The 23,110-nt window shown below is 41.4% G+C and overlaps 1 protein-coding gene across 6 annotated transcripts in view; it reads left to right on the forward strand.

Annotated features, from left to right (window-relative positions):
- Positions 1-514: 514 nt before the first annotated feature.
- Positions 515-23,110, forward strand: part of Zfand4 (zinc finger AN1-type containing 4) — a 56,999-nt gene continuing 34,403 nt past the window's right edge. For 2 of the 6 annotated variants that reach the window (XM_021190862.2, XM_029535618.1), the window contains exons 1-4: positions 515-594; positions 10,173-10,472; positions 21,630-21,705; positions 22,744-22,811. In XM_021190862.2, coding sequence (XP_021046521.1) covers positions 10,211-10,472; positions 21,630-21,705; positions 22,744-22,811 — 406 coding nt within the window. In that variant the 5' untranslated portion in view covers positions 515-594; positions 10,173-10,210. Of the gene's footprint in view, positions 595-819; positions 1,064-10,172; positions 10,473-21,629; positions 21,706-22,743; positions 22,812-23,110 lie in introns of those variants that run through there. The other 4 variants (XM_029535616.1, XM_029535617.1, XM_029535619.1 and 1 more) reach the window with 4 other exon arrangements.

Raw genomic sequence — 23,110 nt, forward strand, 5'->3', positions numbered from 1 at the left:
TATATAGAAAGTCACAAACCCTTAAAAATAAGTCATAAGAATGTTCCCATTTTACAGATGACACAATTGATTCAGAAATATTAGGAGAACGTGGAGCAAAAAAAAAAAAAGGGTGACTAGCATGAAACGTCCTTTTTAAGTGCCCTAGGCTCTGGAAAGGCCATAAGTAGATGACAAATGCCAAAGACCCTCCTATCCCCAAAGAACCTTAGAAGTGCTCCAGCCAAGGCCCACCACTCTGGCGCCGACTCTTCCCAGACACTGTGCCCCGTCTCCAGTCTCCTGTCCTGCCCTAGACGGGTCCCCGCTATCAGTAATAAAGAGTCAACATCCGGGCCTCTTCTAACCGACAACCCTCCCTGAACGACCCTGGCGTCCGAGCAACCGCCAGTCTCGGAAGGCTAGGCCACGCCCCCGCGGGCTGATTGGAGGGCGTCGGCAGCGCTGACCGGCGATTGGTGAGCGGTGTCACAAAGGGCGGGACCGGAGCCTCGCGTGCTAGCGTTGGCCGGCGTCTCGGGCGCGCGCACTCTTATCCGCCTGCGGGCAGGCAAGCGAGCGAGCGGGCGGACGCGACCACCGGAGGGCGAGCGGGTGAGGGGCGCCCCTGGGCGGGGCGGGGCGGGGCGCGGCCGGGAGGGAGGGCGGGCGGGCGGGCGGCTGTAGGGCCTGCTGCGCCTTCGCTTCCCAGGCAGGCTGGTGGGAGAGGTGCGCCCGCCTCGGCTGCAGCCTGGTCACACCCTCCGCGCTTCTCTGTCTAGGGATTCAGGGACAAACTGGTCGCGCCCGCGGCTCGGGGTGCTGCTGACCCGACTTTGGGTCTGAGTGTGGTCCCTGCTGGTTGTGGCCCCAGGCCAGCACCCCCGCACTTGTGCATCGCTCCTAGGCTAGAGTGTGATTCCAATCTGTAGCTCAATTTTCACACATCTGTAAAAGGACAAGAGTCACCTTTTTAAAGGCTGCAACATATTGTGGGTATATTAGTGTTGGGGGAAAAAATTAAAAACTAACTCGTCGGTCGTGTGACTAAGTTCCTGTGGACGAGAAGGAAGCAAAGTCCAAGGTACTGAAATTACTCCTTGAGTAAAATTATTGCCGCTTTTGTGTTTGGTTGGTTTTAGACATTTCAAAAGATGAAAAAAATGTGGGAAATTCACTTTGATTTTTCTCTCCCGGTTTTTAAGATAACGTATCAATTTAAGCATCGTTTTATTTACTTATATTATTTCACATCACTCTACGCTTTCATTGTCAATTGGTTCTCCGGTGCTCATTCGTGCAGACCACGGGCCACTCCGAGGATGCTTGCAGTCCTCAGTGGACCCAGTGTCATTGGCCCACTTGAGCTTCCTCTTGGCCTTGTAGTATTCTGCTGTGGTTTAGCCGGCTGGCACAGCCTTCTTTTGTTTTGTTACATTGATTTCCTTTGCTGAGAAGTATGACACACAATTGTTTTCAGTTGTGGTCGCCACCCTCGGTCCTTTCTGTATACTGGAAATTATGCCACTAACTGGGACCAAACTTAATTTGGAAATACCGGCACCACTAATGATGCACCTACTGCGGTGCTGATTTTCTTCTGCTTATAGGCACGTTAGTCTCATTTCAGATCTGTGCATGGAAAAAAATACACATGTTGCCTATGGGTATTTCACTATAATGCTGTTTTTCTTTTTCTTTTTATAATGCTGTGTGTGTGTGTGTGTGTGTGTGTGTGTGTGTGTGTGTGTGTGTGTGTGTGTGAAACTGCAGATTGAGCCCAGGGCCTGCCTAATATGTGCTAGAAAAGTACTCTATCACCCAGCTTCACATTCACTCTGCGTGATGTAAGAGCGAGTAGTGAAATCCAAACAGTACCACTGTTACTGTCGTGTACTCTCGCAGCTCTGCCCCACAGTACTGGTAGCACAGTCCTTGTGTTGCTGCTGCTGTTTGCTTCTCATTATTTCATATGTTGTGCAACTCCACGCAGAACAACTGCGCTTTCAGCATCAACGTTTCTTCCTGTGATGCCATTTTTAAAGGATGCCAATTCAAGCTTCCTAAGAATGTTTTATATTAGAACTATGAAAACTCCCCCTATAGCAGAAGTATCTGGGTATATGTGCTTATCATGATTTATAAGAATTCTGGTGTAGTGAATCAGAATGTGATTCCAGAGGAAACCAGTATCCCTCCACAGTCTAATCACTGTTTCATTTCTATGACTATGTATCTGACTATTAATTTTGTCTAATCTAAGGATTAGTGGAGAAAGGGAGTTGTTTTGAATATGATTTCATTGAACAACTTTAATGCATGCTAATGTGTGCAGATGGCTGTAGTGAGTGATAGAGACACGGTCCCTCCCTTACAACGCTTGTAGTTTACCAGTATGGGTGACACAGAAACATTCCAGTTTTGATGGATATCATATATGACATGGGTGCCAAAGAATAAAAGATTTTGTGGGATCATTGGTATTGGAGCTGAGGCTTTGGGGAGAGGTGCTTGGTTATTACGCAGGCTTTGCATTGTAAGCAGGCATTCTTGGGTTGCTTCTCAGTAAGCCTGGTGAAGATTTGATCTGAGTAGGACATAGCAGGAGCGGCTATGACTAGAGGTAGAAGGAACACAGGCACTGCTCAGGGGAGAGTAGGTAAGTGAGCATGGCTGGGAGATGAAATATGCATGCTGGAAAGTCTTTCCAAGGAGTTTGAACATTGTTGCACAGATGGTGGAAGCCAGGATAGGGCCTTGGGCTAGAAATAATAGGATCAGCTTACATTTTCAAAGGGTAGCTGTGCTTACTTACATCCCAGGTCGTTAGGAAACTGCCCATTGAAGCCAAAACCCGAAAGACTGACAGTGCAAAACCCTGTGATGGCCTGGGGTGACAGGAACTCCTCAGTGATTTCGCTGTCTTGGCATATTGTGTGGCAATTTCTTTAAAAGAGAAACAAACACAGTAGGGCTGTGGGTTTGGCTCAGCTGTGAAGGTAAAGTGTTAACTCTACAAGCAGGAAGATCCTAGCTTGGGTCTCCAGCACTTATGGGAAAAGCTGGGCACAGCAGTGTGCACCTGTGCTCTGAGGGCTGACAGGAGGAGCCCTCCCCTTGCCAGTCACCCCTTCAAGCTGAGTGGATGAGCGAGCGGATCAGTGACACCTTAAGAATATAAAATGGGGCTGGAAAGATGGCTCAGCGGTTAAGAGCATTGACTGCTCTTCTAGAGGTCCTGAGTTCAATTCCTAGCAACCACATGGTGGCTCACAACCATCTGTAATGGGATCTGATGCCCTCTTATGGTGTGCCTGAAAACAGCTACAGTGTACTCATATACATAAAATAAATCTTAAAAAAGAATATAAAGTGGAAAGTGATAGAGGAGGCCAACTGATGTTGACTGCTGGTCTCCACATGCAAATATATACATACACACAGTGTATACACATGTGCACAAAAGGCTGAAAATACTCATGTTAAAATCTAGCCTGAATAAGTTTTTAAAAAATCAAATAACCTGTGTACAGTTTTGTTTCATAATTGTCAGAAAATGGGGAATTTAAGATATTTTCAGGAGAATGGATAAATGAAACTAATGCATACACACAGTAGAATATAATTTAGCACTTAAAGGAAATCCATGAAGCCATGAAATGGCACAAAAGAGCCTTAAATGTGTGTTGCTTAGAGAGACCACTCTGAAAAGGTTGCACATTGTGTGACTCCAATTGCATGACATTCTGGAAAGGGTGAAGCTATGGTAACACTTAAAAGATCAAACGTTGCCTAGAATTTGAGGGGTGGGGTGGGATCAATAGCTCCAACCCAGAATATTTAGACTACTGAAACTACTCTGATAATGTGGTAAATACATGATGCTTTTATACATCTGCCCACATCTGTCAGATGTGCACCACCAAGAATAAACCCTAAGCCGGGCGTGGTGGTGCTCGCCTTTAATCCCAGCACTTGGGAGGCAGAGGCAGGTGGATTTCTGAGTTCGAGGCCAGCCTGGTCTACAAAGTGAGTTCCAGGACAGCCAGGGCTATACAGAGAAACCCTGTCTCGAAAAACAAAAAAAAAAAAAAAAAAGAATAAACCCTAATGGAAACTTTGGGCTTGAGTGACAGCGATGTATCTATTCCTCACTTTTTAATAATGTACTGTGTGAGTGCAGAATATAGGTTAGCTGGAGGCAGGAAAGGGACAGGTGTATGTGGAGACTCATAATTTCTGCTCCGTTTTGTTGTAGATTTAAAATTGCCCTAAAGTAAAGTCTCCTTATTTATAAGGGAAATTCATGCCTCCAGTTTAGATTTATCTTCTAGTGAGGTCTTATAATAAATTTCAAGTGTAACTTCCCTCCTGCTTAAACACAGGCAATGGAAAGTAACTACTAAATAATATGTTAATAACCTTAGCCAATTTTTAGAAACTTTTTTTCTGAAAGTTAAAGAACAGAGAATCCAGTGGCCGGCTAGTCTAGTGACGTGTAGGAGTCAGAGATCGTAGCTAGTCAGTCTTTGAGAGTTGCTCAGATGAAAGCTAAAGAAACTCCAAATTAAGGCCTAATCGGTGAATGGAGAGGTTGAGAGGATAGGAGATGTAAGGTGCATTGTCAGGATTGGTCACTTGAAGCTGTCATGGTGTTTGTGAGAGATCCTAAATTCTGGCTTGAATGAATAGATGTGTCATGGTATGCTTTAAGCAGGTGAGGACTACAAGACAAGGAAGGAAGCCTTTGGGGAGAGGGGCTATTTTTTTGTATACATTGAACTGTACATGTATTTGGCATGTCTGGATTACAGATGCCGTGCCATGCTTTTACAGTGATTTATTAGCCAAACACAATCTTTGTAGAACAAGTACACCTTTAAATACATATCTAGGCCAGTCATTGTAGCATATACCTATAATCCCAGCACTGGGGAAACGTGAGATGGGAGGATCATAAGGATGAGGCCAGGCTGGACTATATAATGAGACCCTGATTCGAAAATAAATAAAAAATAAATGTTTATGAAAATTAGAGTGACCTCAGTGATACCACATATTCTTTTGGTAGGAAACATTTGAAATTATTGTATAACCCATATTTACTTTCACAATAGGGTTGCTTGCTGATATCCTTACCATACTCTCAGACTTTTCCCATACTGAAATAAACTACAAAATTTTTCTGTGGGCTGGAGAAGTAGCTCAGTGGTTGAGTGTTTGCTTAGCCCGTGTGAGTCCATGGTTTGATGCTGAAAAAAAAAAAAAAAACCTTTACCTATCTTTAAGGAACACTTCCCAACTTATTCTATGAGGCTAACACATGTCTAGACATAAAGAACCAAACAATGACATAAAACTGCAAGGACTGGTTGGAAGGATGAGAGGAGGGGAGGAGGAGGAGGAGGAAGGAGGAGATAGAACAGGATCCTCAAGAGATATTTCCTGATCAAGTCCAGCTCTGTCTGTCTGTCTGTCTGTCCAAAGAGCACTACGTACACAAATGGGATTTTGTTCCAGGAGTGAGTTAACACAAAAAATTAATCTAATATACCATATTAGTTATAAACAAATGAAAACCATGTGATCACTTAATTAGACACTGAAAAATATCTTAGAAAATCTGTACTTTTTTGTGGTTAAAAGTAAAACAAATTCCTAAGCAATGTGGGAATAATCAGGAATTTTTCAACCTGGATAAAATTATGTATTAAACCTGACAGCTGACATATCTAATGGTAAAAGGCTCAATTCCTTCCTCCTATAATCAAGAAAAAGACAGAGATTTCCAGTTCACTCACTTCTAATCAACCTTTACTCTAGGTTCTAAGGGCAATTAGATAGGAAAAGTACAGAGTATACACACTGGAGAGGAGCAGAAGTCTGTAGCTATTCTGTGTGTAGGGTTAAATATAGACAATCTCAAGGAATCCATTAAAAGTGGTTTGAGCACAGTAGATGCAGTGGCTGTATACAAGATCAATATATTGAAGCCATTTGTATTCTAAAGTGTGTGAAAAAACACAGATTAGAAGAGGGTTATTTCCTAATCCCCAAATGTAGTCAAGTTAGAGTAATCAGAACTGTGAGAGATGTACTGACAGGGCAGTGTAGTGAAGTGAGTCAGGAGATAGGCCCCTCACGTGTATAGTCAGTTTTCTGTAAGAATTCTATAAATTCAATGGGGCTAGCTAGCATAGTCTTTCCAACAAATGATACTGCAAATATTGCTTTTCTCTGTGCAAAAGAATAAAGTTGAATCCCTATTCAGAATGAACACTAAACCTAAAAATAAGTTAAAACTGTGTAATTCTTGGGGAAAAATGTGTGTAAATTTAGTGCCTTGGGTTAGGTTAACATATCTAACTGCGACAAGAGGCCAGACTGAGCTTCTTCAGTTGAGAATTGATTTTGAAAAGACATTACCAAGAAATCAAAGGCCAGCTTACAGAATGGGAGAACGTATTTGCCAATCCTATATTCTACATGTGACTTATATCTAGAATATTATCTATTTTTAAAACAATTTTTAAATGTATATAATTTGATCATATCCTATTCCCCCAAGTCCTTCTCCTCTCCCCTCCCTACCAACCCACTTTAAGTTTTCTCAAAAAACAAAAACCTTACACAAAAAAACTAAGGAAACAAAATAAAATACCATCTCAAAACAAGAAACAACCTTCCCCTGCCACCCCCACCTCGCACTGTAACCAAATAAGGGCATTCAAAAAAAAATTATAGAGTATGTTATATGTTTAGTTAACTACTCCTGAACATGAGATCTGCTCTGGAGTGGTTGATGTACCCAGTGCTTCTCCATTGACAGTTCAGTGGTTAACTTCTACCCTAGTAGCTAGGTTTCCATTCATTCATTAATATATATATATATTAATGATATATATATATATATATATATCAACATAAAATATAAGATAAAACAAAAAAAATCACATTGAACTTGGGCAAGGCACACCAACAGAGGGAAAAGAGCCCAAGAGAAAGCACAAGAATCAGAGACCCATTCATTTGCACTCAGAAATCCCACAAAAACACTAGACTGGAAGCCATAAGTGCAGAAGACCTAGTGCCACCCCGACCTCTGTCCCCGTGCAGGCTCTGAGCGTGCTGCTTCAGTCTGAGTTCACATGAGCTTTGCTCCTGTTGAATTAAGAGGGTCTTGTCTTCTAAGTGTCCTCAATCCCCTGCCCCTGCTCTTACACCCCCCCCCCCCGCTTTTCACAAGGTTCCCTGAGGTCTGAGAGGAAGGATTTAATGGGCACATCCCAGTTAGTACTGAGTGTCCCAAGGTCTCTCTCTGCATTCTGTCTGTCTGTGGGTCTGTGTTTGTTTCTATCTGCTGCAGAAGATAGCTTCTCTGATGATGGATGAACAAGGCATCTATGAGTATAGCAGAATGTCATTAGGAATTATTTTATGACTATGTTGGGTTTTTTTTCTTCTTTTTAAAACTTGTGTTATTTGGCTCTGCTCTAGGTCCCTGGGCTAGGTTTTTGGTTACCCAAGCAGTGTCAGGTGTGGGTTCCATCTGGTGGGGTGGCCTTAAATCAGTTGTTTGTTGGTTATTCTCACAAGCTCTGCACCACCATTGCTCTAGGCTGTCTTGCAGGTAACATCGTAGATGAAGGATTTGTTGTAAGTTTGGTGATTATGTTTCTCTTAATAGTATAAAGAGTACATTCCTGTATCAACGACACTAGAACGTGGAGGTGACATTCCTGTATCAAAGACATTAGAACATGGAGGTAACATTCATGTATCAAACACTAGAACATGGAGCTGAGGCTCTCTGTAGGCACTGGCTCGCCATCTCCATGTTGAGTGACTTGTGTGGGCGTAGTTTTCAGCAGTGGGACCTTGCTGTCACTGTGGAGAGAAACCTATTATAGTCTTGGTAATTGTTCTGGACTGTTTGGGGGTTCCTGTGGGCCCTCTGGCCAACAACACAATTAAATGTAACTCAGTCCTGGTACTGGAGCTTCATTTGGTGACAAGAAATGGCCAGTTGGGACTCGTCTTCCCCCATTATTTGGTGATTTTATTAGATCACCCTCATAACACCTTCAAATCAATGATAAAGACTAGGCAAAGGCTTCGAATATTCCCCAGAGGTGAGGTGCAGAGGGCCTATCATCACATAAAAGATGCTCAGAATCCTTTAGAGTGCAGATCATCACTATGATGTACTACCTTGTACTCAGTAGGATAGCTTTAATAAAAAAGACAATAAAAAGCATTGATAAAGATGTGAAGAGATCTGTATCCTCACTTGTTATTATGAAATGGTTTGAACTACTTGGAAAACACTTTAACAGTTAATTCCACAACTTGCTTAATGTAGTTGCCATGTGACCCAGCACACCCTTTTCCCTCTGGATGTGTATCAGCAAGAAAGGAAAACTTGTCCACATGATAGCTGATTGTTCACTAGCAGTATTTATATTAGCTCCAAATTAAAACCCACCCAAACTCCATAAACCAGTGACTGGGTAGATAACATGCACCAGGTCCACACAGGGGACTATTACTCATCCACCAGATGGATGCAGTATTGATGCATGGATGAACAATGATGTACAAGAAGCTCCTGGTCTCTCTCACTGCTAGAACACTTGGTTGGCACACTCAGAGCCCTTGCTCAGTCCCCTCAATGGTTGTGGTGGCTGGACATTTTTAGTGTTAAAAATGAGTAAATTTTAGATGTCAAGTGAAAGTAATGGTTTTGAGTCAATTTGTGTTAGATGAATTATATCGCAACAAAACTACTTTGAAAAAAGATTGCCTCATCTCTTCAGAAAGATGCATATTTTTGTAGTTTGAGCTTAGTTTAAGCTGACAAAGTTTTCACCAAATAACAGCAGTTTTTCAGTGTGATCACCCATGCTGCTAGTTTTTTTGTTGATGTTAATTTTTTATTCTTTAATCTTATTTTACATTCCAGACTTTATCTCCCTCCCAGTCACTCTTCCGACTGTTCCACATCCCACACCTCCTCCCCCCACCCCTATCTCCAAGAGGATGTCCCCACCACCCATACCTCATCAGACCTCCCCACTCCCTGGGGCCTCAAGTCTCTCAAGGGCTAGGTGCTCCTTCTCTGACTGAACCCAGACCCAGCAGTCCTCTGCTGTGTATGTGTTGGGGGCCTGATATCAGACAGTATATTCTGCCTGGTTGGTGGCTCAATGTCTGAGCAGTCTCGTGGGACCAGGTTAGTTGAGACTGCTGGTCCTCCTACAGGATTGCCCTCCTCCTCAGCTCCTTTCAGCTTTTCCCTAATTCAACCACAGAGGTAAGCAACTTCTGTCCATTGGTTAGGTGAAAGAAATCTGCATCTGACTCTTTGAGCTGCTTGTTGGGCCTTTTGGAGGGCAGCCATGATAGGCCCCTGTTCCTACACTCTTAATTTACCATGTGCTTCTTTCTGATGCATTTCTCATGCTCATTAGTATGGTTGTGAGTAGAGATCACTTAGTGTCTGTATAATTACTTCTTTTTAATGCTAGAATGGCTGATCATCTTTGGAAACTCAAATACTTGATGGTTATTTAGTGGATCAAATTTTAAAAGAACTTATTGATATGCCATTTTTCTTGTTCAGTGTAATTATGTATAAAGGCTCTAAAGTTTTATATGGCTTAAAAGAGAAACACGTGAGCCGGGCGTGGTAGTGCACACCTTTAATCCCAGCACTCAGGAGGCAGAGGCAGGCAGATTTCTGAGTTTGAGGCCAGCCTGGTCTACAAATTGAATTCCAGGACAGCCAGGGTTATACAGAGACACCCTGTCTTGAAGAAAAAAAAAAAAAGAGAAACATGTTTTAGAGAAGGATGTATATGCACTTGGAAAATCTTATAGAACCATATTGATACATTGAATTTGAATAATAGCAAAAATGTTTGTTGACCATATGCTGTGTATTAACAACAATGCAGAGCTCTAGTAAGGTACTGTAAAGAATCAAAAGCATATCTATTCTTCATGGTTAGTCTACTTCAGGAGTGATTTCAGAGGGAGGCACGGAAAGGTCACTGCTAGGCACAGTTTGTAAAGGCAGTAAAATAAGTTCTTAGATGATTTGGAAGATGAGTGTGATCCAGAGTTTTTCAGGAAATCTGAGTGAAGAAGAGACCTTCGGATTTGATTAAAAAGCTAATTTTTGTTTTTTTCAGATACAGAACTCAAACATGAACAACGATACATATTACCAATGTTCAAAGCTGATTTGGGTAGAATTGGAATACAGTTGCATACAACATATTCCAGAAGAATCAGAAAAGTCAAAGTAATGGATAACAGAAAAGAGCCTCCATTCTTCAATGAAGATAACGTGGGACCATTTTATTTCAAACTTCCTTTCTATGACACCATGGAACTCTTCATCGAAACGTTGACTGGAACATGTTTTGAACTAAGAGTTTCACCCTTTGAAGCTGTTATCTCTGTGAAAGGAAAAATTCAAAGATTGGAAGGTACTAGTCTTTGTACAATATGAGGGTTAAGCATCTTAAAAGTTTTTAAGTCTTTGTTTCTATAATATGAAGATTAAACAAGTTTTTTTAGTGGACAAAATTTAAGTGTAAAAGTTTAAGCATATGACATTAGGATGACAGGATAATAGAATCCCATGTCTTCCTCAGCTTCCAGCTTAGAAACCACCTCTTTTGTTGTCCTGTTTTCCTGCCTTACCACCCCCTCCACAAGATTCTCTCAGTTCAGATCTCCAGCATCATGTTAATGGCGTAAAATAAATATTTCAAAATATTTTTTGCAAGGTAGGATGATACACATATTGTACTGTAACTATTTTGCAGTTGCTTTTAATGGGAAATATAATTTATTTCCTTTTAGGGAACTTGTTTTTCTTTTCTTTTTTTTTTTACACCACTTTGTAAATCCTTTTGTACCATTTGGAGTTTTTCTGAAAGTTTTGGGCTACATTTACATATATTCAAATTTCCTCTAGCATAGCAAGGGTTTTGGATGACATGTAATATCTTTTTTGTGGTATATATGTTTGTGGTGTCATAGGTAACTTTATGTTAAAATTGGTCTTCTAGATTTAAGAATATTATTTATAGTTGTCCAGTTTGGTGTAGAAAATTAAATTATTCCATATAATGCTTAGTAGATCTTTTCTGGGAGAGTCAACTGGAACTTGTTTGTAATATGAAGATTCTAATTAGAACTTCTTTCCAGCCAACTTAAATACAGAATTACAGAAGGACAAGAGTGGGTGGAATTGTTTGGTCTGTGTGAGATCAAAGATTCTGGGTATTTGAGTTTTTGAATATTTGCTTTTCCTTTTTCCCCTCTCCCTCAAGGTAGTTTTAGGGGGTAGCTGAGTCTAGAACCACATCAAATAATGGCACATGCACTCCTGTTTTTTTTTTTTTAAGCAACAAAGGCAGTGACAGTCATTGTGTTCTGCAGGAGACTTCAAAAGAACAGCCTTCATGAAAAATCAGTTTTAATCCTTTTCTGGATGGCCTTTGTTCCTCCTCACTGGACGTCAGTTGGCGCTAACATGGGAAGACCCTCAAGACTCCATTTAGCAAGATTTGGCTGGAGAGGACAGAGGGTCCAGTGCTTGAGTTAGTCCTGCAGAAGGCTTTTCCTTTGGGTAACATTTGATGAGTTCGGAACTAGTGCCGGTGGGAGGGGAGATAGAAGGGCTCTGTGGAGGATAGGCTGAGGAGAACGTGGCAACCTGGGAGAGACCGCACTGAAGCAGAGAAGGAAGCAGTAGCTGACAGGGACTGTAAATGGGTCTGGAAGGGTCAGAAGCAGCAGATCCACTAACAAATTAACATTAATTTCTAAAGTCACAGTTTAACTTATTTTGTATGTATGCATCCACATACATGTGTGCTTGTCACAGCACACCTGTGGAGGTCAGAGAACAATTGTGGGACTTGACTCTTTCTTTCTACTCTGTAGGTCTTGGGGATCAAACTCTGTCAGGCTTTAGCAGCAAGCTGCAAGCACCGTTAGCCACTGATCCATCATTGCATGCTAACCAAATTAATATTTCTTAATCTCAAAAATAGGAATAATAACAGTTACGGTTGTTGCAAATAATCTCAGGATTACATCAATCACCAAGTATAAAATACCCATTTTCCTTATCAAGGGAAAATGCTTATCTGGAGATAGTGTCGTGCGTTTCTGAGGACCTGATCTGCTACATGCTGTACACCTGAGGAAGGCGGTACCTTGGCTTTCTAACTCACTTCCTGGAGTTTACTAACCAAAGCAGTGGTTTACAAAGATGCAGACATCCCTTCCAGGAGGTTTGCAAAACACTGCCCTAGAGTTGAAAAAGAAGTGTGTGTGTGCCAAGAAGCATAAGGGGGCTATGCAGAGCAGCAGGAGCCCTTGTGCCCTTAGCTTTGGTATTGCTGCTCCCTAAATAGATGCCCCTTCCCCTCCCCCTCCCCCTCCCCCTCCCTTCCCCCTTGACTTCTTTCTCTTTTTGAGAGAAAGTCGTGTGTATCCTAGCTGGGCCTTGAATCTTCCATTTAGGTTCCATTCTTGTGTGGCAAGACTCACTTGAACAGCAATGGCAGGATCCAAATTGGGCTGGGCCTTCCTACATCAATTAACAAATACGTGCCTCACAGCCTAATCTGATGGAGGCAGTTCCTCAATTAAGATTCCCTTATCCCAGATATGTCTAGGTTTGTGCTAAGTTGGCAAAAACTAACCAGCAAGTCCACCCCTTGTCAGTCTGACACATTATCATTAATTCATAATCTTTTTCCCCCTTTGTCCCCAAGATCTCATGTTACTATCACAATATAATATATAGTATAACTTCAATATGCAGTACAACTTTGAAAGTCCTATGGTCTTCAAAATTTCCATTGATTTAAAAATCCACATTCTTGGCAGGATATGGTTGCACATGTCTTTAATGACTTAATCCCAGCACCTGGGAGGCAGAGGCAGATAGGTCTCTGTGAATTTGAGGCCAGCCTGATCTCAGGGAGTTACAGATCATCCAGGGCTACAGTTATACAGAGAAACCCTATTCAGGAAAAAAAAAATGAAAATCTCTTTAAAAACCCGAAGTCTCTTAGCTGTGGGTTCCTGTAAAATAAAAAAACAAGGTAGATACTTTCTTATGTTAAGAGTGAAGAACCAGTGCACAATTATAGTTAGAGCACAACCATACCACACCCACAGTGTAAATAGTTCAGTGTCATCCACAGCCTGGCACTTGCACTTGGGCAGTCCCTCCTATCAGCTGTTTCCCACACTGCACACAACTCTCTCTTAGGCTCAGGCTGGCTCCACTTCCTACCTGCCCCTGTGCTTGGTAGTGCTCTGAGAGGCCACAGCTGCTGAAGCTGCATCTTCACTAATGACCATTCTCGGCTTCTTGGGGTGCTAAGCCTCAGCTTCCTTCTCTCCATGACTCCATCAGTCCTGGGACTTGCACTGTTGCTGAGGCTGCACCGTTGCAGTGGCCTCTCCCAGTCGCTCACTGCTGTTCTGATAGAACAGGGTTCTCAAGTGAGGTTTTCTCCTGACAGATGACTATAGTTTGTGTCAAGTTGACAAAAACTGACCAGTACAACTAATTTTCCAAGGAGCAATGTTTTCTGCTTTTAATTAGAGGATGCATTATAAGCCAAGATTTGGACTTTTAACAGTAGACTTCTTATTCATAGTAATGGAAGTGCAAGGACAGTGGATGAGGACAAATGAAGATATTTGTATTACTGATAATACATTCTTACGAAAGCATAAGGCAAGTGCTTCACATAGGAAACCCTGCAGGTTGGCTTGGTTGCCTAGGCCAAGTGTGTCTCGGTACAGCTGGGGCAAAAAACGGGCACTTGTTGGAAGTAAATAAATGCTGCTTAATAAAACATGTGAAGGCTTAAGCAAATCAAAAGAGAATTAAAATCCTGTTAACAGAAGCCTTTAAATCAAGATGAATTTGCTTGAAATGAAGAGGACTCAGGCTTTAATATTGCTCACAAGAACTACACAGCTATAGTTATTTACAGGTGTTAAATTGGGAGTGATCATTTGCCATTTTGGAAGAGTTGTATAGAGTTATATAACTTTAACACAGTCGTGGAATTTTTGCAAATAGTTCATCTTTCCATTTATCTACATTAGTACTAAAAGAGGCAGGTAGTTAAAAGCAAAAAAATAATAATAATAAAGTAAACTGTGATTGTAGATAAAAGGGAATTTGAACCTAAAGGTGTCATGCCTGGGTAGTTAATGCTACTCCCAGAAGCCTTAGGTTATTAAACGAAAATCCCAGGGCCAGATGTATATTGTATCATTCTTCCTTACAAGTTATTGGTCAGGAAGTCCCCAGAGGTACCCAAAGCAATACAGACTACTGCTGTTACTCTTGGTGGCCCACCAGGACCAGATGGTAGAACTCTATTGCTGAGGACACAGTCCAGTTTGTTAGCAGGACATAGAGAAATCAAGCTGTAAGTAAGCTCAAAACTTCTTCATTGTGCTTGAAGTTGCTATACAAGCCATTGGGGGAGAAAGTTGATCGGTGGTTTTGCCCAGATGTGGGCCTTCATTCTAAAATATTGAACTGCAATAGTGGCCTGACCGTGACAGGTTAGTCATTCTCTGATTGGATCTGAGGCCACCCCACAGGAGGGAGGTCATGCCTGATACTGTAAAATATATAGCTATGGACCTTGTAGGCCTTAGAGTTTGAAATTATTATTTCAGTTTTGCTAAACAGACCTATGTCAAAATGCCTTAGAAATATTCTGTTTATAATTATAGATTTGTGCTGCTGTCATCTGTAGTTAGAGCAACTTGTTTTTGCAGTGGACAGTGGTTAATGTAGACTCATAACTGATCAGAGTGCTCAGAGCAACTGTTGAGCACTGAGCCCCAAGTGAGACTTCTACCTCATACCTGCCTCAAGGTTCAGGGAATACTGAAGAAGTGCAGAATGAATTAAGACCCTGGGGATAGAGAAGAATATCTTGAAATTGCCTTATGAACATGATATGACTATTATATTCATGAATTCAAGGCTGAGGTTACCTGTATAATATGGAACATCCCAGCCTGGGCTGGGAGAGGGCATTTATGAGACAATACTCCTAGAAGCTGTTGCCAGTCAATGGTAGGTGAGCCAAGTGAGTGATTTTTCAGTGTTGCAGCCATCGCCAAGTTTTTATACGCTGGTAAATAACACCACATCCATGTCCATATAGGCAGCCCTAGTTCAATTCAGGGGGTCAGTTAGAAAATGATGAAGTAGGAGGGGACCTGCCGGGAGAAGGAGTAGCTGGGAGGTTGAGAGAGAATAAGGGGAATGAATATGATCAAATGACATTATATATACATGTGAAACTCACTACATAACTACATGGTTTTCTTTTGAGGTGAAGGAAAGAGAATTTTGTGAGGAGTGCAGTCTTTATGTTTTTCCTTTCCTTGACAGAATGAGGGGCTGGGGAAGGTCATCTCTTGTGTGGTCTCTTGCCGGAGTGGAGTTGTATGTAGGTCCTACCTTATGGGGCTGTGCCGTGGATGTTGGTCCTGGCTCTGTGATGTCTTTAGGGTGTGGGGAAGTTCAGGAATGGAGAAGTTGCTGATCCATCTCTCTGTAGTTCCTCCTGGGGCAGGTTTGGGCCCCAAGAAGCAGCTGAGCCTCAGACTGAAGTACCAAGTCACACGTCCTGGGGTCCCAGGGTAAGCTGAGCAGGATGGACCTTTCTAGAGCTGACTAGCTGCTGACTCGGGTCCACAGCTGCAGTCAGGTGTCCAGGAGAAAGGCTTTCCCTAGAACCATTTCTCCTGTGTAGGTGCAGCCCTTAAAGTCCGTCTCCTCCCTTACTCTACTTCTCTCTCTCACTCCTTCCCTTTCCCTCTCCTCCTTTCCCTGCTGTTTGTTATTGAAAATAAAATACAAATTTTTAGAGGCTGTCATCTGGAGCAGAGTTGTAGCCCATGGCAGTCACATCTCATTTCTAGGAAGACAGCAAGCCCCAGTAAGGACCCAGTCCTTCAGGTCACGATTTGGAGTTTCTCTCTTGCTACTTTCCCAGGATTGCCTCCTCGTCCTTGTTTCCTGTAAAGCTGTCATGCATTGCTGCTGTCGGAAGGTTGCCTTCTGCTGTCTCCCTCCAACTATCTCCCTTTATTTCTCAGGCACTCTAGCAGTCCATGCAAGGATGTAGTATGCTCTTTTATCGCAGATGATCCTTTAAAAAGGTGGCGGGTAGGTGGGCTGGAGACATGGCTCAGAGGTAAAGAGAACATACCACTCTTGCAGGGGACCTGAGTTCAGTTGCCAGCACCCATGTTAGGCAGCTCACTACTGTAATTCCATTTCCAGGGGATTTAAAAACCCTCTTTTAGCCTCAACTGGTACCAGATACCTGCACTTGCATGCACTTACTTTGGTCTTTATATTTTGAGATTGAAATTTATTTTGTTAGTAAGATGTGTATTTAATATCTAGAAATTTCTATACTAATATATCACCAAACAATCACAATAACAAAAATACAATTTTATACATATCAAACATGGAAATTTCATTTAGAAAAATGAACACAAAGCAAAGGATAGCCATAAGACCATAATGCAGTGAGAGTTAAAACTATTAGAGTATTTGAAGATAGGGAAAAAAAACATTCTTTAAGTTTTCACCTCTTTTCCCCTGTGACTATTGGAATTACTATAAAAAAAAAGTTCAGTTGAGTTGTTGAGGTAGCCTTGGCTTAACTGTTGCTTAGTACTGGCAATGCAGTATCCTGAGATGTGTGGCCATTGAGAGTAACCCCCAGGCTCTGTTCCCATTCGTCCCTAGAAACAGAACGTCCTTCAGTGCTTGAGCCTAGTATGTCATATGGCCCTGAATAAGTTGGTGTCTAGGTTGGGTACAGGATGTATTCCTGATCCTTGGGGGACCTGGCTGGCACTGAGTCATTGTTCAGTGTATTTAATAGATAATTTACAACCTTTGTCTAGTAAATCTAATGTTTGTGCTTCTTCAAGGATAGTTATTGATTCCTTCTATACCTGTGCTCTTCTATTTATTTCTTTGCATGATTCACAGTTATTTAATGACACTGGATGTTTGAACATTATTATGTGATAATCCTGGAAATCAGATTCTTCATCCTACTTAGAATTTATTGTTATTGTTTGCTTAGTGGTGTTCTTTTTCTTTTCTTTTCTTTTTTTAATCTTTCTTTATTATGGAAACTATGGAGGCAGAAGTAGAGTGTCTGTTTCTGTCACCTTCTAAGATGACACCAGGCTTGTATCATGTGACACTGTATCAACATATTCAGCAGTAATGAGTGAAACTCGGGCTGATGCTTCTTGGTGCCTGGGAAGTGACGAGTGGTTTTGGTGCGTGTGTGAGTTTGCTATTTCAGCAGCCAAGTCCTTCCTTCTGATCACACCTCTGATCAAGTGTGATGGAACTGCCTGGGTCCTCCTTATAAACATTCATGCAGAGCGCTAGTCTCCTAACAAGCTCATAGCCAGTGACATGACTCATCCGTTAGGGACACCTCCTGCCAAGCCTTGGCCTGAGTTTGATCCCTGCCATCTCTATGGTAGAAGGGGAGAACCAACTCCAGAATGTGATCCTGTGACCTCCACATGTGGACTGGTGTATGTGTAGACGCACAATAGATAAATATATAATAAAAAAGTTTTATATTAATGTAAGGATCAGTACTAGCTTCCCTATTTAACATACGAGTTTTCTTTCTTTTTTTAAAAATAGCATTCACTGGCTAAATTATTTTCATAGTTTCAAAGTACAGTGTAATTATACTGACTTCCTATTAAAATGGCAATTAGACTTTTTAATATTTATTTTATTTTATTTTTTGCTTTCTTAAATTAGCATACAAGATGATGGGTTCCATATGACATTTTCTTACATACAATTTCTTTTTTTAATTTTTATTAGATATTTTCTTCATTTATATTTCAAATCCCCGAAATGTACCTGAAAGTCCCCTCTACCCTCTCCCTGCCCTGCTCCCCTACCCACTCACTCCCACTTCTTGGCCCTGGCATTCCCCTCTATGGGGCATATAAAGTTTGCTAGACCAAGGGACCTCTCTTCCCAATGATGGCCAACTAGGCCATCTTCAGCTACATATGCAGCTAGAGACACGAGCTCTGGGGGTAATGGTTAGTTCATATTGTTGTTCCACCTATAGGGTTGCAGACCCCTTCAGCTCCTTGGGTACTTTCTCTAGCTCCTCCATTAGGGGCCCTGTGTTCATCCTATAGATGACTGTGGGCATCCACTTCTGTATTTGCCAGGCACTGGCAAAGCCTCACAGGAGACAGCTATATCAGGGTCCTTTCAGCAAAATCTTGCTGGCGACATACGGATAATTTCACTCTGCTCCTGTTTACTCCCCTCCCCTAATGACCTACGCCATCACCTTTCCTAGCCTTTCCTCCTTCTTGCTGGTCTTCTGCCTCTTCTCAAATAGTTCCCTTCAGCTTTCATGCTATGTGGATTCCATTATCCATCCATCCATCCATCCATCCATCCATCCATCCATCCATCCATCCATCCAATTCCTCCCTCACTTAAAGTCATTTCCTCTTTAAATTGGGTCTCTCCACCATGTGGGTTTTGAGACTTGAACTCAGGTCAAGAGTCTTGGTGATGAATGCTTACTTGCTGAGCCATTTTTCTGGCTCCTAAATATCTGGTTTTTTTTTTTTTTTGATGTCAAGGCCATCCTATTTTTTTATAATAATATTATTACAGCTTTGTACTGTAATTTGAAATCAAGTATTATGAAACCTCAACATTTGCTAAAGAGAGTTTTGGCTATTTGTGGTCTTTGATGATTCCATGTGAATTTAGGATTGTTTTTATATTTCTGTGAAGAATATCAGAAGTATGGGGATTGTATTGAATCTGTAGGTTGCTTTTGATAACAGCCAGGTTTACAATATTGATTCTGCCAGCCTATGAGTATGGGGGAGGGAGCTTTTCTGTCTCCTTGTGTCTTCAGTTTGCTTTATTACCTTAGTTTTTCATTGCAGAGATCATTCACACCCTTGGTTAGGTATATTTTTAGGCATCTTATTTTTATTTTGGGGGAGCTTTTATAAATAGAATTTCTCTTCCTAATCTCTTTCTTAGCAAGTTTGTTATCAATATATAGAAAATTTGCCGAGCTCTGTATCTTGATTTTGTACTCTGCTATTTTGCTAAGAGTATTTATCCTATATGAGTCATTGGGGGTCTTTTAAGTACAGGATCATGTCATTTACAAATAGGGATAAATACTTTGACTTTTCCCTTTCTTTTTTTTTTTTTTTTTTTGTTTGTTTTTCGAGACAGGGTTTCTCTGTATAGCCCTGGCTGTCCTGGAACTCACTTTGTAGACCAGGCTGGCCTTGAACTCAGAAATCCGCCTGCCTCTGCCTCCCGAGTGCTGGGATTAAAGGCGTGTATCACCACGCCCAGCCCCTTTCTTATTTTTATTGCTCCATCAACTCTGCTCCAGCCCAACAACTCATCTATTATTATACATAAGTATACTGTAACTTATTATAATTGCACCAGCAGAGGGCAGGGCATCAGATCTCATTACAGGTGGTTGTGAGCCACCTGTATGGTTGCTGGAATTTGAACTTAGGACCTTCAGAAGAGCAGTCAGTGCTCTTACCTGCTGAGCCATCTCGCCAGCCCATCCCTTTTACTTCTTGTCTTACTAACATAGCTAAAACTTTGAACAACTTATTGAATGGACACCCTGTCTTGTTCCTGATTTTAGAAGTAATACTTTAGAGTTTTGGCCCATTTAGCATCATGTTGGTACGTATGTTACATCATGTTGGCACGTATGTTGCATCATGTTGGCACGTATGTTGGCATGTATGTTGCATCATGTTGCACATGTGTTGTATGTAGCCTTTATTGTGTTGAGGCATGTTTCTTCTGCTCCTAATTTCTTCAGGGCTTGTTTTGGGAAGAGTTGTGGACTTTTGTCAAAGGCCTTTTCTGTGTCTATTGAGATGATCTGTGATTTCTGTCCTCAACTAGCAAGAGATTATAATGATTTTACTTACGTAATTCTCAATGCAAATGTAAATATATTTTTAACATACATCTACCTAAAATTATTTAAGAAAGCTCTGTAAGAATCATATTTAAACAGAAGAAAACAAGATCCCAAGAAAAGGCACATGAAGCAGATATGAATACAGAGACCCACTTGTTTCCACACTCATTAATCACATAAAAACACTGGAAGCCCTTGCCGGGAATCAGAGAGGTGGCCTGGTGTAGCTGCCTTGAGAGGCATGCACCGTGAGTGTTTCAGGCTAGAGCCTGTGGCTCCTGGTGCACTGTGAGCCTTTTAGTTCCTAAGAAATCAGGGCCCTCCCCCAGGCAGTGAAGCGTTCAGGCCACTTCTGTGTCTGTGTTCCCTCAGGTCAGTGAAGCATACAGAGGCTTGACAGGACAATTGGTCTCAGACATTAATCTTGTGTTCTCTGTATAGTTTGCAAATGTCATTGTATACTAGAAACTACAATTGTTTTGATCCTGGCAACCACAATTATATTTTGTTCCTGATAAAGGTATAAGAAATCTGATTGCTTACAATAAACTTGTCTTAGCCTCAGTTTTGCTAAGACCCCCCCTCAAAAAAGAATCATGTTTAAGCTGTAATATGTAAATACACACCAATATGACTGAGTGGTCATGTCCCTACAACTGATCTCTTTTGGATTCTTGTTCACTATAGAGTTAGCCCACGCTGGCCTGGAACATCTTATACAGCCCAGGGCAGCCTTCAAAGTTACTCTCTTGCTCCCTTAGTCTTCTAATGACTGGGATTATGTGTATTTCCATGCCCAGAGTTTCTCATAATTCTTTGGTTGGGGCCCTAATCTAACCCTCAATTGATAGCATTTATAGATTGAGGCCTTTAATGGACAAATTAGGGTATGCGTGCAGTTCTCACGATAGTATCTTTGTAAGAAGAGATATAAGAGTTCTTCCTCAGTGTTCTCACAGACAAGGCCATATGAGGGTACAGTGGACTGTAAGTGCTTACATGCCAAGGAAAGTGGCTTTAGCATGAACTTACTTGGAACCTTGACTCCATGGGCTCTGTCTTGAAAGCCACCAGATACACATTTCTGCTGTTTAAGGCACCCACACTATCATGCTTTTTTTAAAAACCAGCATCCTGAGCAGACTTCTTTTAGTTTCTGTCTCATATATTATATAAGTGAATACTCAGATATGCTACATCATGGCAAAGTAAGTAGTAATCAGAGATCCTCCGAATGTTCTTGGGAATAGACTCCCTGCAACGGAAGTGAGTACACCATGCCAAACCATGATATTTAAAGAAATCTGGCTGGGCAAAGGGAAGATTTTAAAGGTAAAGGTGATGAAGATTACAAAAGGCATTTTGAAGTTGTTATTCTTGGCCACAGGATAAATAATAGTGGTGCCAGCCATACATCAAAGAAGACAGCTTTTGGGCCAGAATCCTTGAACCAGACGTGTGTTTAATTCATAAGTATTCTTAGCTCTTTAATGAAACAGTAGTATATCTTTTTAGAGGTGGTGTTGAAATTTTAAACACTCTTTATTATCACCTTTCCTTAAGGTATTCCCATCTGTCAGCAGCACTTAATTTGGAATAACATGGAGCTTGAAGATGATTATTGCTTGAATGATTACAAGTGAGTGTAACCACACACTAGCAGCTTTGTAGGTACTCCGTATCAGGACTGCACAGGACTGTTTTCTTCATAGGTACTCAGTGTCACGACTCCACATGGCTGATTTCTTCATGCCTCTGCAGAACAGCTCTCCGATCCCAGGTTTCATTATGAATTCTCACTTCTAGCTGTATTGCCTCAGTACCAACTTTGTTCCTGATCTATGTTCTCTGATATTCATAGTTCACCTTTTAGGTTCATGCCACACTGTTGGTCCCTGCCTTCTCGCTGGATTGTATTAACTTCTTGTCCTCTTTGCTTTTTTCTTTGAATATTGACCTACTCTCACCTGGCCCAGTTTCTTTTCTTTCCATTTCACAAGTTTTGGGCATGGGAAAGTTGCTGACCACTGAGACTCTATTCATTAGGACCCATTTCTCTCTTTATAAAGTGGCACTGTGTATAATAGAGGTTCCAAATGTGCTTTCTGACTTTTGACCTTTCTCTTTCCTGACATGTAATTTATTCCTCTCAAGACAAAGGGATTAGGAGGTGAGAGGCGTCATTGAACTGGGAAATCAGTAGGACCTGAGAGGGTTGCTGGATTTTCTGTGTTATTTTTATTTTGCTGAATGCACTTTCTGTTGCCTGGTTCTTTGGGTTTTGACTAAGCTTTTTTTTTCTTGGTCCTCCTTTTTGTATTTTTGAGACAGAGTTTCTTTGTGTAGCTCTGACTGCCCTGGAACTTGCTCTGTAGACCAGGCTGGCCTCGAACTCAGAGACCTACCTGCCTCTGCCTCTGGAGCCTGGGATCAAAGGCATGTGCCACCATCTCCTGGCTGGGCCCCCCTCTTTACAAAGCTTATGAGAATTTATAAATTTTCTGTAATTCATTTGGGTAAATATATTAGTATCTTCCATTTACTCATATTGCTGTATCTTTTTTCATATTTTAGGGAATATATAATAGCACTAATAAACTAGTACATAATTAGTGGTTCACTTGACACTGACTGTTATTTGATGATTGTAGTTTATTTTTGTGCTAATTATTCACAGCATTTCAGAAGGTTGTACCTTGAAGCTGGTATTGGCTATGCGTGGTGGACCGATAAGTACTAAAAAAGGTAGGCATACATTAAAGCAATCCAATGATCACTCTTAAGTAACTTAGTACTATTCTTCAGGGATTAATGACTAAGCATTTAAACATAAGAGCTCATAGGGGCCGTTCCTATGGAAGCCACCACAATGATTCAATCCAACTCACTGGCATGCTCACTGGACCCAAGTCAGCTTTGTCATCTGCACTCCACCACATAGAGCCATGCTCACAACAGTCCTACTTTGTGACCCTTGTTTTTTTTTTTTTTTTTTTTTTTTTTTTTTTTTTTTTTTTTTTTTTTTTTTTTTTTTTTTTTTTTTT

The sequence above is a fragment of the Mus pahari genome, chromosome 2 (assembly GCF_900095145.1).
Source record: "Mus pahari chromosome 2, PAHARI_EIJ_v1.1, whole genome shotgun sequence".
NCBI lineage: Eukaryota > Metazoa > Chordata > Mammalia > Rodentia > Muridae > Mus > Mus pahari.